This window comes from Ammospiza nelsoni, chromosome 4 (genome assembly GCF_027579445.1).
Source record: "Ammospiza nelsoni isolate bAmmNel1 chromosome 4, bAmmNel1.pri, whole genome shotgun sequence".
Lineage (NCBI taxonomy): Eukaryota > Metazoa > Chordata > Aves > Passeriformes > Passerellidae > Ammospiza > Ammospiza nelsoni.
The window spans coordinates 69,662,800-69,677,557 of NC_080636.1; the positions used below are offsets into that span (position 1 = coordinate 69,662,800).

At 40.9% G+C, this 14,758-nt stretch overlaps 1 protein-coding gene across 1 annotated transcript; it reads left to right on the plus strand.

The window, feature by feature from the left end:
- On the plus strand, nt 1–3,564 carry LRAT (lecithin retinol acyltransferase). Its single transcript, XM_059470799.1, has 2 exons — nt 1–543; nt 1,017–3,564. Exons 1-2 carry the CDS (start codon nt 1–3, stop codon nt 1,167–1,169), a joined length of 696 nt encoding a protein of 231 aa, XP_059326782.1. The 3' UTR covers nt 1,170–3,564.
- The last annotated feature ends 11,194 nt before the right edge of the window (nt 3,565–14,758 follow it).

A 14,758-nucleotide genomic window follows, 5' to 3' on the forward strand; every position in this document is an offset into this window, starting at 1 on the left:
ATGAAGAATCCGGTGCCACAAGCGGCCTCGCTGCTGCTGGAGAAGCTGATGCTCCTCGTCCACATCCGTCCATTGCCCGCGGGCTCCGGCGGGGAAACGCCACCACCTGCGCCCGGCTACTACGACACCAGCTGCTTCAAGCGAGGAGACCTGCTGGAGGTGCCCCGCACCCTCTTCATCCACTTCGGCATTTACCTGGGCGAGAACCGCGTCGCCCACTTGATGCCCGACATCCTGCCCTCCATCACCGGCGACCGTCGGCAGATCCAGCAGGTGGTGACCAACAAGCGGCTTATCCTGGGCGTCATCGCCAGGACGGCCAGCGTCCGGGTGGACACGGTAGAGGACTTCGCCTACGGCGGCAGCATCCTGGTCAACCACATGGACCGGCTCTTCGAGGACCAGGTGCTGGGCAGCGAGGAGGCGGCCCGCCGGGCGGAGAAGCTGGTGGGCGCTACGGCCTACAGCCTGCTCTGGAACAACTGCGAGCACTTCGTCACCTACTGCCGATACGGAGCCCCCGTCAGCTTCCAGACCGACAAGGTACGGCCCGGCCAGCGGCGGCGCTGCCCTTCCCCCGGCGGCCCCGCTCCCCGCAGCCGGCGCGGCCGCGGCCGCGGGCCCCGGGCGGGGGTGCCGGTCCTGCCCGCCGGCCCGGCCGCCGCTGATGCCGCTCTGCCCGCAGCGGGCAGTGCCGCCGGCGCCGAGCTGCTCGGGACGGCGGCGAGCCTGGCCTCAGCTGGCTTCAAGCGGCGAGAAAAGCGAAGCTGAATTAGTAGAACATTAATACGCTTCTAAAATGCTCTGAAGCTACAGGTTCTAGCCGGAGCCACAGGCAGTACCGGGGCTGATGCTGGGGGTGATGCGGTGCCAGTCCAGCTCTTCCCCTCCCTCCGGGGAACCTGTGTGAGAGCTGAGGCTGCTCTGTCCCGAGAGAGTGGGTATCGACAGCTCTGCAGCCAAAGCTTTCCTCTTTCAATCTCATCTTTTGCCCTTTTTTTTTTTTTTCTCCCCAGTTCTGTGAGACCGTGAAGATGATTATTCGGGACCAGAGGAGCGTCCTCGCGTCGGTGCTTGTGGGACTAGCGTCAATAGTCTGCCTAGGTGTGGCACCCTCCACCACACTCCCCACCATCTTCATTCCCTTTTTTCTGTGGATGGCTGGCTAACAGCCTTCCTGGAGTCTTCCATCCAGCGTCTGTAAATAGGATGTATACTACTGTATTTATGAAAGCACACATTACTCACTGGCAGCATGTAAAGTTTCTTAACTTTGTGCACCATTTTAAAATACAACTTTGTCTAGAACACGGTGCATAAGGCATAGCTTACTGTGTAAGCCAAATAACAGATTTCCTGAAAATCTTGGTACATTTTAACACACATTTAAATCATGGAAAAAGTAGGGTTGCGATGCAGTTCTGCTCCTTATCATTAGCCAAAAATGATTCTAATAACATCCTTCATGTTCTTCAGTTGTTTAGCTGCATACCTGGGTGCCATAACTATTAATAAAAATGGATGATGGAGTTCCACAAAATTATGGAAATGGAGAACAAATTGCTTACCTCTTCCTTTTATAGATATAGTGTATATTCAGAAATTACTGTCTCCATTCCTAAAATACTCCTTGGTGGAAATGCAAGTAAATTGACTCTTTTCTGAGAGCAAAGAAGAAAAACCAACCCTGAGCTGGGTGCTGCAGGAGCACATTTGGCCAGACCAGTTAGTTTCCCTTTGGGGAAATGTTCAGAAATCTGTCATTTGCATTAATTGTGTAAACACTTGCTACCTTATTGAGCAACTTTTTAATTGGGTTAGTGATAAGGAAAGAGGGCAATTCCTCACCAGTTTCCCTGCCAGTGATAGTGGCTAATATAAATGGCTACTGAGGGATTTAGGAGCTATAGGAAGAAATTTGCTTGCTTTATGTCAACTAGTGATGTACAGATGTTGGGACATTTCCAGCATTCCAGGGCACATGGCAGGGAGGAGGAGGAGGACAGGCACCAATTTAGTTCCGATCTTTCCTCAGCAGTGGAACCTGCATAGGTGCTGTAAAGTATCAGGGATCATTTGGAGCAGTTTCTATGGTGGCTGTATTGTCATTTTGGATATTGCCTTAAAACATTTTCTCAGTGAAAGACAACATGTCTTCCTATACTCATCTCTTGTAAGTATTCACTTTCAAGGCAGTAGCTGGTGCTAGAAACATTTCATCTTCAATGCTGAGGCCTTTCAGTTTATCAAGAATGTGTAAAGTTGGATTTGAAATCGAGTTCATGTAGGCAACTATTTAAATGCTAAAAACCTTTGCTACTTTTTTTTTTTTTTCTTAGCAAGGTTTTTTATGTATGCAGAGAAATTGTTCAGCTCCTGGAATGCCTTGTGTGCATATGTGTGCTTACTTGTTCACATGCTGTGCTTGCCTTCCTTCCTAGTTAAAGGCCAATATGATGGTGTCTTCACTAAAGACTCAACCCCAGATTTACTTCTTCTAATGGTGTGCAGTGTCCTGCCATCAGCTCTGTTGCTGAAATGGCCACTTGCCCATTTTTAGAGACACTCCTTTTAACTGTGCTATAAACCCCCTCCTCCTTCCCCGAGACCTTACAGATGCTTGAAGGTTGGATTTTTAGAACTGAGAGTGTACTTAGCTACTCTCTAATCATCATCTTCTGGCTGCTCCACCAGCATTCTCAACAAAGAATGTAAAGACTGGGGTGAAATTCCAGCTCATAGGAAAGAGCAGCATGACTCCTGCTGCCATCAGATAGGGGATTTCAGCCCAGCTTTCACATGTTGAGTCGGCAGCCCAGCTCCGAGCAGCTGGATATCAATTACTGCTGGATCCTTGTAAACAACTTCTATTCTGCTTTGAAAGATTGCAATGCTCACTGTAACTGTTTCTGGTAAACTTTTGAAATTAAGGTGTTTTTTAATTAACATGAGTTACTTTTTCATTACACATGCATTAGTAATATTTACATAAACTCCAATGTGGTTTTTTTACTTGCTGTGAATAAGGCATGAGCTGTAGTCATAACTGTAATTATATAAATTTTATTCATTTAAAAATGTCTACTGACCTCTTGAAATTGAGTATAATGCTGTAGCATTACTCTAAGGTATCCCGGTAGGGCACTGAACAAGCCATTAACATGCAGTTACATGGTGTCTGATTACAGGTGGGCTTTTCTTTTACCTTTTATTTAATTGAGATTTATAAGAATTCCAGTAATTCTTACAATCCACATATACAATAAACAACAGGGTCATGACCAGTAACCGAATCACACCATGGGACTCTTGGAAGGCAGAGAAATATTCCTGCTCTGGCTTCGGTATCAAAGTACCTGTCCTCCTGCACTGCTAACACTGTGGAGAAAAAAGCATCCAGATTGACTAAACTGGGATTTTCATAGGTGTCTACAAAAGAAATGAAAGCAGTTCTTTGCAGGCTTTCAGATGTTTTAGTAGAGAATTTTCCTTCAGCATATAAAGTTTTAAACTTATGAAATGGTCTAGAATGTCTTGCTGCATCCTTTCATCAAAGACAAGTAATAATGGCATAGGAGCAGAAATTCAGCTGCATGTTTAGGCATCTTTCCTACCAACGTTAAAGTCAGGCATGAGTCAAATCAGTCATACTGTGAGGAGAAAAACAAGACTAGCAGGCATGAATTTTCGTGTTCAGCTCAGCGGGTGGTGTTTGTGCTCTGAAATATTTTGGTAAATGTCAGTGTCAACTTTTTTTTCTGTAATTACTTGAGTAAAAATAAGCACTAGCTGGAGCATTGCATTTCAGACTTGAGCTCAACTGTGATGCCATTGAAATGAAGGAGCTAGTTATAATAAGAAAAACACAGAAAACTGTGGAGCAGTTCAGCTGTTGGGGAAATGTGTGTGCTTAGAAGTGAAATTGTTCATCGGTAACTGTAAGTGATGGTGATGGGGAGTGTAAATCCAGAGCCACAGCTCATTATAGTCGAGACTGTTTTGAAAAGCTGTGTGGTTAAACCAGAATACGTAATGAAGGAGTGTGAGGAGTGAAGGAGTATTTCTGTGCCACTGGAAAAGGCAAGTAGTGAAGACATCAGGGTTAAAGGATAGATGTTTCACTTCAGGCTTTCCAAGGAAAACAAAAATAAAATGAGTAAGGTTCAAAATGTTTTTAGAAAATCCTTGTTTAAAAGAAATGAACGAAAAAGGTAAGTTACTAAATGAAGACATTAGAACATTGCCCTTTCTGGTTTTCTGTTACATTTATTTTAGTTTGGAACATAAATGATTACTCATTCTGTGGTGAACAGTCATCTGCTGCTTGATTTCACTCTGCATTCTCCTGTGCTGAAGGAGAATGCTACATATAAATACTGTTGAGGCTTTTAATGAAAACAAAATCATAGTAATACTTGTTAAAGGCTGAGGGGGTAGGGAATTAAACTTGTGTGTGACTTGACATCGTCCAGACAGGTTTTAGAATGCAAAATGCAGCAACAAGAAACATAAGAACTGTGATCTCTAGAAATTATGTGGTGCTGTATTACTTGTTGCATGTTCTCACATTAAATAAATCATCACATACCACTGCATGATACAGAACTATATTAGACAGTCATTAGTTAGCATCTCCTTTATCCACTGAAATTGAAGTTCTCGGGTGACTTGGAGCGTTTCCTCATTATGCCTTGTAATAGCTTTGGACTTGATTCACCTGAGTACTTAACTGTCATGAATGAGCTTTCCAATGAGAAGTGAAGATAGAAACGCTTAGTAGTTTTGAAGCTCTTTGCTGCAGTGCATTCCAGTTTCTTGTCAGCCTTACAAAAATCTTTCAGAGCATTGTGCTGGTAGAATAAAAAATCTCCTCTCCTGCAGGAATGGAACACTACAAGTATTTGAAAGCTTTTAAAAGCATAATTTCTGGTGTGTTGTGTGATGTAGCTTCAGTTCGGAAGTCAAGAAAACATTTAGGATATGGTCCTGAGCTGAGAGACTGTGGGAGAAGGGGGGCAAGTTGGGAACCCTTTAGGAGACTTAAGTCAGAATTACATTGATTCCAGTGCCACAGTTCTGTCTGTCACTAAACTGGGGATTTGGAATTACTGCTTCTGTGTCTCACAGGGTAGAAAACTTTCTGTTAGACTTTCTGTAGTGTTTTTAAGTTTTCCCTTTAAATAAGAGAACTTTGTTTAGCTGTGTAGCTTTTGTTTCAGAAGTTGCCTCTTCTGTATTGTGTGTCTGTAAACTGCAAAACTGTTGGTGACTGCTCTGTGCTAGGGAGCAAATCAGCTGCACAGTCCCCTACAACTATATCACAACACCTACAACTTGGTGCCTGGTCTGATCAAAGCAGTGGGAATGTGGCAGGTAGATAATGCAGGTTTATTTTACTTGTAAGGGCAGGGCATATTAAGTGTGGTGAATGCAGAAGCGCGTGCCTGAAGACTCAGATGCAGGGCACAGTGTTGTGTCTGCCTTCCTGTGCCCAGCTGGAGTTTAGAAGGTTTGCACGGGGGTTGCATGATAGAACAGAGATTAAAAGGATTAACTTACCTTCCCTTAAAATGGGGTGGCTACCCTTCACTTTTTTAAAATTTTGGTCTCATCGTTACAACAGTGATTACTGATTTTTTTTTCTTTTTTTAACAACTCAGGCAACACCTGTGACTGAGTTAGAAGGGCAAAATGGTTCTTTGTCCATTCTGTGTTGGAACAGGCTCCTCTGGGATCTCCAAAGGAGGGTGTCACTTCTCTATTGGCCCCCATGATGTTCAGAATGGGAAACAGATCTCTAGATGCAGTCAGAAACTGCTAAGCCTGGGACATTTCTGGAAGTCATTCATAACATTTTCAGGTAAAAATAAGGGAGAGACTATTATGTTAGATCAGAGGTCTGCTTCTTTACTGCACTGTTGCTTTCATTGTAACAAATCCTCTTAATTAAAGCAGATAACCTGCTGTACCTCCCAAACTATTGGCTACAGTGCCTCTTTTTTAACTCTTTCCTATTTCTATAACCATGAAAATAATCATCTCTGATTTCTGGCTGCTTCCAGGACTTGGTTGATATTTGCATAAAGTTGTAGGGTTTTTTGCATTGGACATACCTAATAAATAAAATGCATGGTTCCTCCCCACAAGGCATTTTCTGTGCTTGTGAAACCAGAGCTCTGTGAGGCTAAGAAGGCATACTATAGTATGGAATTAAGAATACATTCAAATGAAAGGTAATGCTCTGCTTAACTTGCCAAGCCACCTTCTGCTTGTGCATAGGTTGAGATTTGAACCCATGTTCCTTGTAGTTTTGCAGAAAGTACCTGCACAATGCCATTTAGTACTGCGCATGAACAGATGGAGGGGTGGGTCTGCTACTACTACATGAAAGGAAAAAAATTAATAATTAGTTCTAATCAAAAATGAAGAAATGTGGGTGTGAAGATAATGAGGAGTTTCCCAGACTCCTGCTGGAAATATTAGGGTTAGATATTAAACAGAGTAACTTGCTATTTATATTTGCAGACTGGATTGTAGGTAGCTCCAAGTAAATATTAAGGAGAAGGGAGGCACCTGGTTTCAACCGCTTCATTTAGTGTCTAAATGACATGATAATGCACTGTGTACGTAGCCTGGAGCCAAGGATGACTTGGTTGCCTCCAGAACCAGATACAGCATGGCTGTGAAAAAAGGAACAGTGCATTTCGCCCTAGGGGGAGGGAACTGTTCAGTACAGCACCATCTATCCTAGCTCTGTCTCTTTTGGAGCCTGAGCAGATACCATTTCATGACCCTGTCCTGCATTGCAGTCATACCTGCTCACCTGAAGCAGGAGATCTGAATCGTGCAGATACACTTCAGACTGTTTCAATTCCATCCCAAGCCTCATTTTATTCCTGGGTGAGTTACACAGATTGCAGCTCTGACGGTATCTCGGGAGTCCTTTTCAAAGTATTTCACATTTTGGAAGAGGAGCCTGAAGGTCTCACATAGGGCTGCAGATCATTTCAGACTGTCAAGTGTGGAAGGTTGCAATGGCCTGAAGTATACATGAAGATGTAGCCTGTGATATCCACAGTCATGTTACTACAACCCATTACTCATCTTTTCATCAACCTTGGGATGTAAACAAACCTCAGCTCCTCTGGAAATCCAAATGTGTAATAAACTAGGACATGACCTTGACAAATAGGTAAAAATAACATTTCTTCATCCAGTACCTCAGTCATTTATCAGGGATGACTCCGTGGTAAAGACAGCTGTTTGTATTCTTTTAGTTACTACTCCCAGTTTCTGGCAGCAAGGACGTTTGGTTGCACTGTATGCAAGAAAAAGCCACTCCAGTGTACAAGAAACTATTTTAGAATGACAACTTAATCATGTATTGACAGACAGGGTGTAGACACGGTATAATGTCTTTTCAAAAACTTGCCTGGAGAAAGCAGTAATTGTGCTTGGCTGATAAACTGAAATTCCAGCAAGGAACAGAGCATTTCTATTTCTGATGTCTTTGAGCAATTCCAGTAACTAAGACTGTTAAAGCATTGAGAACTGCACAGGCAGTAGAGCTGGTGCATAGTCATGAAATGTATTTCAAAATTATAATGAGGTTTTTATGACTTGCAAAGAGATTTTTACTAGCAAGCTGAAAATATCCACCCAAACCAGTTATAGAAGTTACTTTCCCTCAGTAATTTTCTAGTTTGCATTTTTCATTTTGTGGAATGTTTGCATTGAAAGTTCTCTAACAGACAGTACTTAATGCTGCAATTAAATACAAATCTGTGCTTGCAACAGTCTGTTCTTATGGGAAAGACAGTGGAGTTGTGACATTAATTGTGAGCTCAGTATATAACTGAGCAGGAGGGGAACATGGGATGTGAACAAGATATCTATTTATACAAAAAATATTTGACCCTAATTAAAAAAATCATGAGAGAAATTCCTTTAAAAAAGTTGCATAATTAGGACTGCACAGTTAAAAGTTATAGCATTACATTTATAATTAAGTAGCACTACAGGCTTGCTACAACGGCATCACTGGGTTATGTTTCCTCCAGCTAAAACCAATAGGAGCTTTGTTACTGTCTTCATGGAGAGCAAAATTAAATATGAAATATTGCCACCAATTCCCTGACTTCTTCAAAATCTGTGAAAATTTAATACTAGTGGTCAGAAATGAACCCCTAGTAATAATGAACTTTACATAGAATTATGATTTGAAGAATCATACACATCAAAAACTTTGCAGCTTTGTTTTTTTTCTTTGTAGTTTTTCACATCTTTACAATTAGCTGTCTACAGATGGTTTTGCACTGCCACCATTATTTCTACCTAATGTTCTGTTGGTCTAGGCAATGCTCCCTTCATGTGGCTTCTGAGATTTTTTTTCTGTGAGCAAACCTACTTCCATTATTATTATTTAGGAAAACTGGACTTTCAATCCAGAGCTGCAGCAAGACAAGCAGACACTGTTAATAACTTTGCTACCTTTGAGCACCTCGAGCTTATAGATGAGGACCAGATTTTTACCCTCAGAGGAAACTGGGAATGATCTTGGCAACATGTGGAAGTCAGTTCAGCAAGGTATCATTCTCCATGGATGAGTAACAGTGAACACTTAAGGACAGGGTACAGGTACACATGGATTCTTGATATTTTCTCAGAAGTTTACAATTTGCAAACTTCCAGCTTTAGAGCTTTCATTCATTTCACCACGTTTAATACTCTTACCCTGTGTGAATGTACCTTACTTCATTTTTAGTTTATCAGCCTGATAAACTAAAATGAAAGGCTCTATGGCAAGGCAAATTATGATATATGAAAAAGCACTTTTTAAAAATTTTTTTGTCCCTCCCCTTCTTGTACTACAGGGAACAATAAATAATCATTTGCAGTACATTTTTCCACTTACAGTCTTACAGTTCAGATATTCCTGATGTGAAAATCAGAGTTTTTGCTGTTTCCACAAAGTTGTACTTTGGGAAACAGCTCATTTGGCACCATCTTTCTAGTACCATGGCTGCCCTCCAAAATTTACTCCCCATTACACTTCTTAGTCCAACAGTATCATCCTGGGTCTTTAGAGTTGAACACACACATCCTTCAGTCATTACTTGGAATTTACTCATCTGTGCTAAAGTACCTTTTATTGTATTCTCAGTTTAGAACTAATGGGAGGCTCTGTTCTTTTAAAAAAAGAGCTACCCTACTTTGAAAACTGCTCTATCACTTTTGTGTTGAATATTGCTACAACCTTTTTTTTTCCTATAGCCTAATTCCTCAAAAGACCTTTTCTTTACCTTTCAGTTCCATCTCTGTCAAATGCCTAGCTTTTAATATATTTTAACAAAGGTTTTTAAAAAAATTGTTATTATTAGCTTTTATGTTAGCGAGGTGATCCTCTGAATCTATTTTCCCCAGGGTCCTTGGGGTTTTCTACATAATTAGCTTGTGTTTTTTGTCTGGATATGAGAAAGACTTTTTGAAGCATGGCACTTGTAGTATTATTAGAGAGTGTCCAAAGAAGGGCCAGGAAGATGGTCAAGGATCTGGAGGGGAAGTCATATAAGGAGCGGCTGAGGTCATTTAGGCTGGCCTAAAGAAGAGATTGAGGGGAGATCTCACTGTGATCTACAGCTTCATTGTGAGTGGTCCAGGTGGGGCAGACACAGAGATCTCTCCTCTGTGCTGACCAGTGACAGGACCTGAGGGAATGGCCTGAAGCTGTGTCAGGGGAGGTTTGGGTTGGGCATTAGGAAAAGGTTTTTCACCAGAGGGTGGTTGGGCACTGGAACAGCTCCCCAGGGCAGCGGTCACAGCACCAAACCTGGCAGAGTTCAAGAGGCATTTGGATGATGCTCTCGGGCACAGGGTGTGACTCTTGGGGTGTCCTGTGCAGGGCCAGGAGTTGGAATCAATGATCCTTGTGGGCCCCTTCCAACTCAGGATTCTCTGTGATTCTATGAAATCTTTGCCTTTGCTTGCCCCAGCTCATTGCCTTGCCTGCCTTTGCCGGGCCAGAGGTGCAGCGAGGCAGGCCGCGTCTCCCCAGCGTCCAGTGTGGAGACGAGCGTCGAAAAATGGCAAATTGATCACCACCAACTTGAAGAGGTGTGAAGAGAGTCGCAGCATCTCCCGGCTGCCAGGGAAAGAGGAGTGGAGCTCCTCCAAAAGGATAACTGCCGCGGCTGACCAAGCGCCTTTTAAGATAACACACTCCCACCTAGTGGCTCTCTTAAGAATCAGGAAAATGCACCGTCTCCAGCAAATTGAGACGTTAACTGTGGAACCCGCGTTTAAAGAACGAGTAAGAGAGATATTTACTAAGTCGATATAACTTCTCAGTAGGTCTAGAAACGTTGGTTTTGAATTCCTCTTTCACTGCTGTACCATCTAACCAGAAATCGGGAAGGAACAGTTAAGCTGCATAACACTGATTTTATAGTTAGTACTATAGTTATTACTATAGTATATAATAGCCCACGATGTAGTTAGTGATTCTTAGGGTTTTTCACCGCAGTTTTGGTTGAGTCACTAGGTTTTGTAGGACAGGCAATAGCTAGATACAGAAAAGCATTTAAAAATCATTCTGTTAGCTCTACTTAATACCATAAGAAACCTTAAAGAGAAATTGTGGTATTCTGTGTGTGTGTAGGAGACAAATATATAAAAATGTGTATATATATAAATGAAAGAAACACCCAAAATGACAGCTAACATTGCTTCAAGCTTTCTTAATTGTGTCTCCAAGCAGACCACTATATCTCTAAAAAAGAAAATTACACAGAAGCACTGTAAGTTGTTCAACTACAATTGGTATTAACAGTCCAGGGTTTCCTGACTTCAAAACTGCCTAGCAGCTCACAGCAGCTGGACTGCAAATTTAGAGAATGTGAATTGGATATATCAATGCCTTTTAGGATTCTCAGTATAAGCAGGAATTCAAAGCCAAGTATGAGCAACCTAAAGAAACACTGAACTCTTTCCACTTTTCAAATTAGTCAAGAGATATTTTAAATATTTAAATTTAGGAAAAGTACAATGAAATCTTGTTGTCCACTGTTGCACTCAATGTAATTTATTTCCATAATTATTTAGTATTCAAAAGCTAATGTGATATAAAAGTCTTCAGACTCCCTGATAAACTTCCACCTAATGTCTAGGTTAGATCCAGTATGACCAAAGACTTTACAGTTTAACACCTATTTTAATTTCAGTGATGAGATGTGCTCTAAGATTTTCACAGAAACTGCCATGAATTCAAGTATTTTTAGCAATATTTTCAGAGAAATAAAACATTGAGCAGGGAACTGTGTCTAAACTTTCCAATCCCTTCGGTGAGGACTGAGACACCAGTGGTGTGAAGAAGGAAGCCTGCTTTGTAGTTCTTTGTGTTTCACATCCTTCTCTGAAGAAAACTCTGGTTTTAAGCTTGTTGAGGCAGTAGCCATTTCCTTGACAATCCTCTTCAATTCCTCCTCCACAGAGGTGAAGAGGATATATCTTTGTTTCAGAATGCTTTTGAAACATCTGCTTAAAAAGCAGACTGGAAAGCATTCTGTGATGGTGGAACATCAAAAGACCACAGCACTATAGGACAGGATTTTCTGTGTCTCCCTTGGCCCTTCCCTGCTTCCTGTCCTTTCCTCACTTCACTTTTCTGACATTCACCACTTTTTCTACCAACTCTTTGTGGTTACTTTTTCAGCAGTTCCCTTCTGCTCCTTCCCTCTCAGGCTTAGCTGTATTGCCAGAAAAATGCCATTTTGCTCAGTGATAAAGGCATGGCTTTTGTTGTGAAGGGCCCAAGTGTTTAGAGAAAACAGAAAGCAATGGTTCTGGACGTAATGAGGGGAAAAACAAGACAAGAGATTTGATACACTTTGTTAATGCACATTTTACATCACTCCACACTCAGCAATATTGGTTAAAGTTGATTTAATTCAGTTTACATCAGTGCAATTGTTGACATTTGTACTTATCAAAGTGAAGAAAGAACTTGCTCCAGGATCCATTTTTTCATCTTCATTGTATATCCTTTAACATTGCATGTTAAAATCATGTGGCATGTGTCTTGAAGTGGTTTACCAAAAAAGGAAATCTGTATTACTTTTTTCTACAATTGATATTCTGTTCCCCCCTCCAGATGCTCATTTCAGCAATATTAGATCTTGTAATTTTATTATTAAAAAATATTCCAACTTTTTAAGGCAGAAAGCTGAATGAGAACAAAACGTGTTTTTCAAGAAAAAAGACCCTTTAGGCACTAGGATGCCTTGTTAGGAGGATCCTAATAAACAAGCACTGCAGTGCTTGATAAAGTGAAACCCAAAATAAAATGGACTGATTGACTGAAATGAAGTCTTTCCAGACAGTTTACTAGAATTAGATTTACAATCATATTATGTCTAGGTTTTCTACAGAGACCTTTGTCTAAACTTCAAAGGATGTCTGGTTCCTTTTCTCCTACCTACATATCAAACCTGTCAGAGTGCAGAGAAATACTACATACCCTCTTTTTCTGCTCCAGGCCATAGTAAAATTTACTCTGACAAAAAAAAATCTAATGCTTCTATTAAAGTATAATACAACTGCAGTAATAACCCACCCCAGGAATATATATGGTGGGACTTGCTAGCATTCCAATAAAACAGAAGTTAAATATCAAGGATTTCTGTGTTACAGCTACCTAAAATAACTTAGAAGGAAAAGCACTGTCTGGTGCAGTGCTATAAAATAAAATGTGTAAGAAAAAGACCTCTTTCACATTTTCAAATCTAGCCAAAGGAATCTATGTCATAATCTTGGCAAGACTCTGCCCTTATTCCTCATCCATCAGATTCGTGAGAGTTTCAACTAGACATTAGTGAGGAAACAAACTCAGTGTTAAAAGGAACTGTATAAAGCTTTGGGGCAAACAGTATATTATTTGCAATAATAATATAATGGTAAATTATGCTGTAATTCTTGTACAATAATCCCACAATAAGTTTCTGTTTATCAGGTTTGAAAGTTAAACAGCTATGTCCTAAGTTACTGATTCAATAGAGCAATAAAAAAAAATGCTGTGATAAATACTAAAACATGTTTTGGGCCTGGTTCTTTTTTCCCATCCTTTCATAAAAGGAAAAACAAGTGAATAAAACTTTCAGTTGTGTAAAATCTCTTCTGAAGACCTGATGTTATCTGATATAGTTTTTAATTAGTAAAAAATATTACATTCCCCTGTAAATTATGTCTTACTAGGAAAAAGAGTTCAAATATTCAGCTCAGATTTTATTATGAGTCACAGCAAAATCCAAGAAAAATACAGGTTATAAACAGTTGTCCTTAGTAAAGCCTAATTATAGTGAACAGTCAGATCATCAAAGAAAAGCAGCTCACACCTGTGGGCAAGGGTGCAGTGAGAACTTTGATACCCAACTAGCACATGGGGAACAGAGGAAGAAAAGGATCATTAATTTCTTTCAGAAAGGGAGTGGTCTTTAGCTCCTATGTTCACCTTTGATGTTTAATAAGAGATTATAAACATGGAATACTTTTCGGTGATTTTTACATTCTCTTTTATTCATGCCTTGAAGTGAAAAACCTGATTGCAAATTTGTGTGTTTTCCTTGAGACCTTCTGCTGTACTCCAGAAATGGCTGTACATGGCAACTTATTCAGTAAGGTGTCACTTCTATGAAATACAAAGAAAATGCTGAGGAATCGTGGGTTTGGTGTTTTTCTTTTTTTTCATCTAAAAGAGATTGCCTGCATTCCTTCAGTATTTCCCACCACCAATAACAGCTGAGACACATGGAGTTTTCAGCCAGGGATTGAGCAGTCTCTAAGGTAACAGGGACACACAGATGCAGTCAAAATGTCACAAATTTGACATTTGACTTAATATACCCCAAACTGATTCCTAAGAGAGGCTTTGTGGCTGATTTAGATGTAGGGGGAGAAAATAACCAAACAGGCACCTCAAATGAAAAGGTGGTGAAATTTAATCTTGAAGGTAATAGCTTTGGTATGTTGGCCATTCAGAACTTTTAAATGGAGACATACCATCTGTAAATTACACAATTAGTGTAACATGCCATTATTAATAAAAGCACAACATGCATTCTCTTTGAAAATTAAGCAAACTCAAATGACTAAATGTCAAACATGACAATGTGGCAATTCTGTGTCAGTTCAGATTTAAAGTGAGATTGCTAAAAGCTCCAGAACATATTCATAATAAAGATGAATTTGCATGTCCTGAAGGTAAAATTTCAGGGATTCTCTGCCTTATTACTAAGTGCAGTTGAGCATGTAAACCTTAGGAAAAGGGAGGGGGAGAAGTTTTTGGTGAAAGCATATTGGTTTTTAAAGACTTTAATTTGCTAAATGGGGGAAAGAGGCCACAACATTATGATAACAACTTGAAGAACTTGCAAGCTCATCCCACAAACCATATTAACCCTGGTACATTTGATGTGTGCCCTGCTACGTGAGCCCTAAGGAGTTGTGATGGGAGTTCAAGAGCAGGGCCAGAACTGCAGGGCCTCCAACCCAACTGGCTTGGAGCGGCTGCAGTTGTTGTGAGGCTCATGGGGCTCATCTCCAAGAGACTGAAACATTAACTGAGCCAACAGGGATTGCAACCAGACAGGACAAGAGAACGTAGCCTCGAGCTGCACCCAGGGGAGATTTAGGTTGGACATTAGGAAGGATTTCCTCATAGAAGGGATCAAATATTGGAATGGAATAGAATGTCCAGGGAGGTCAT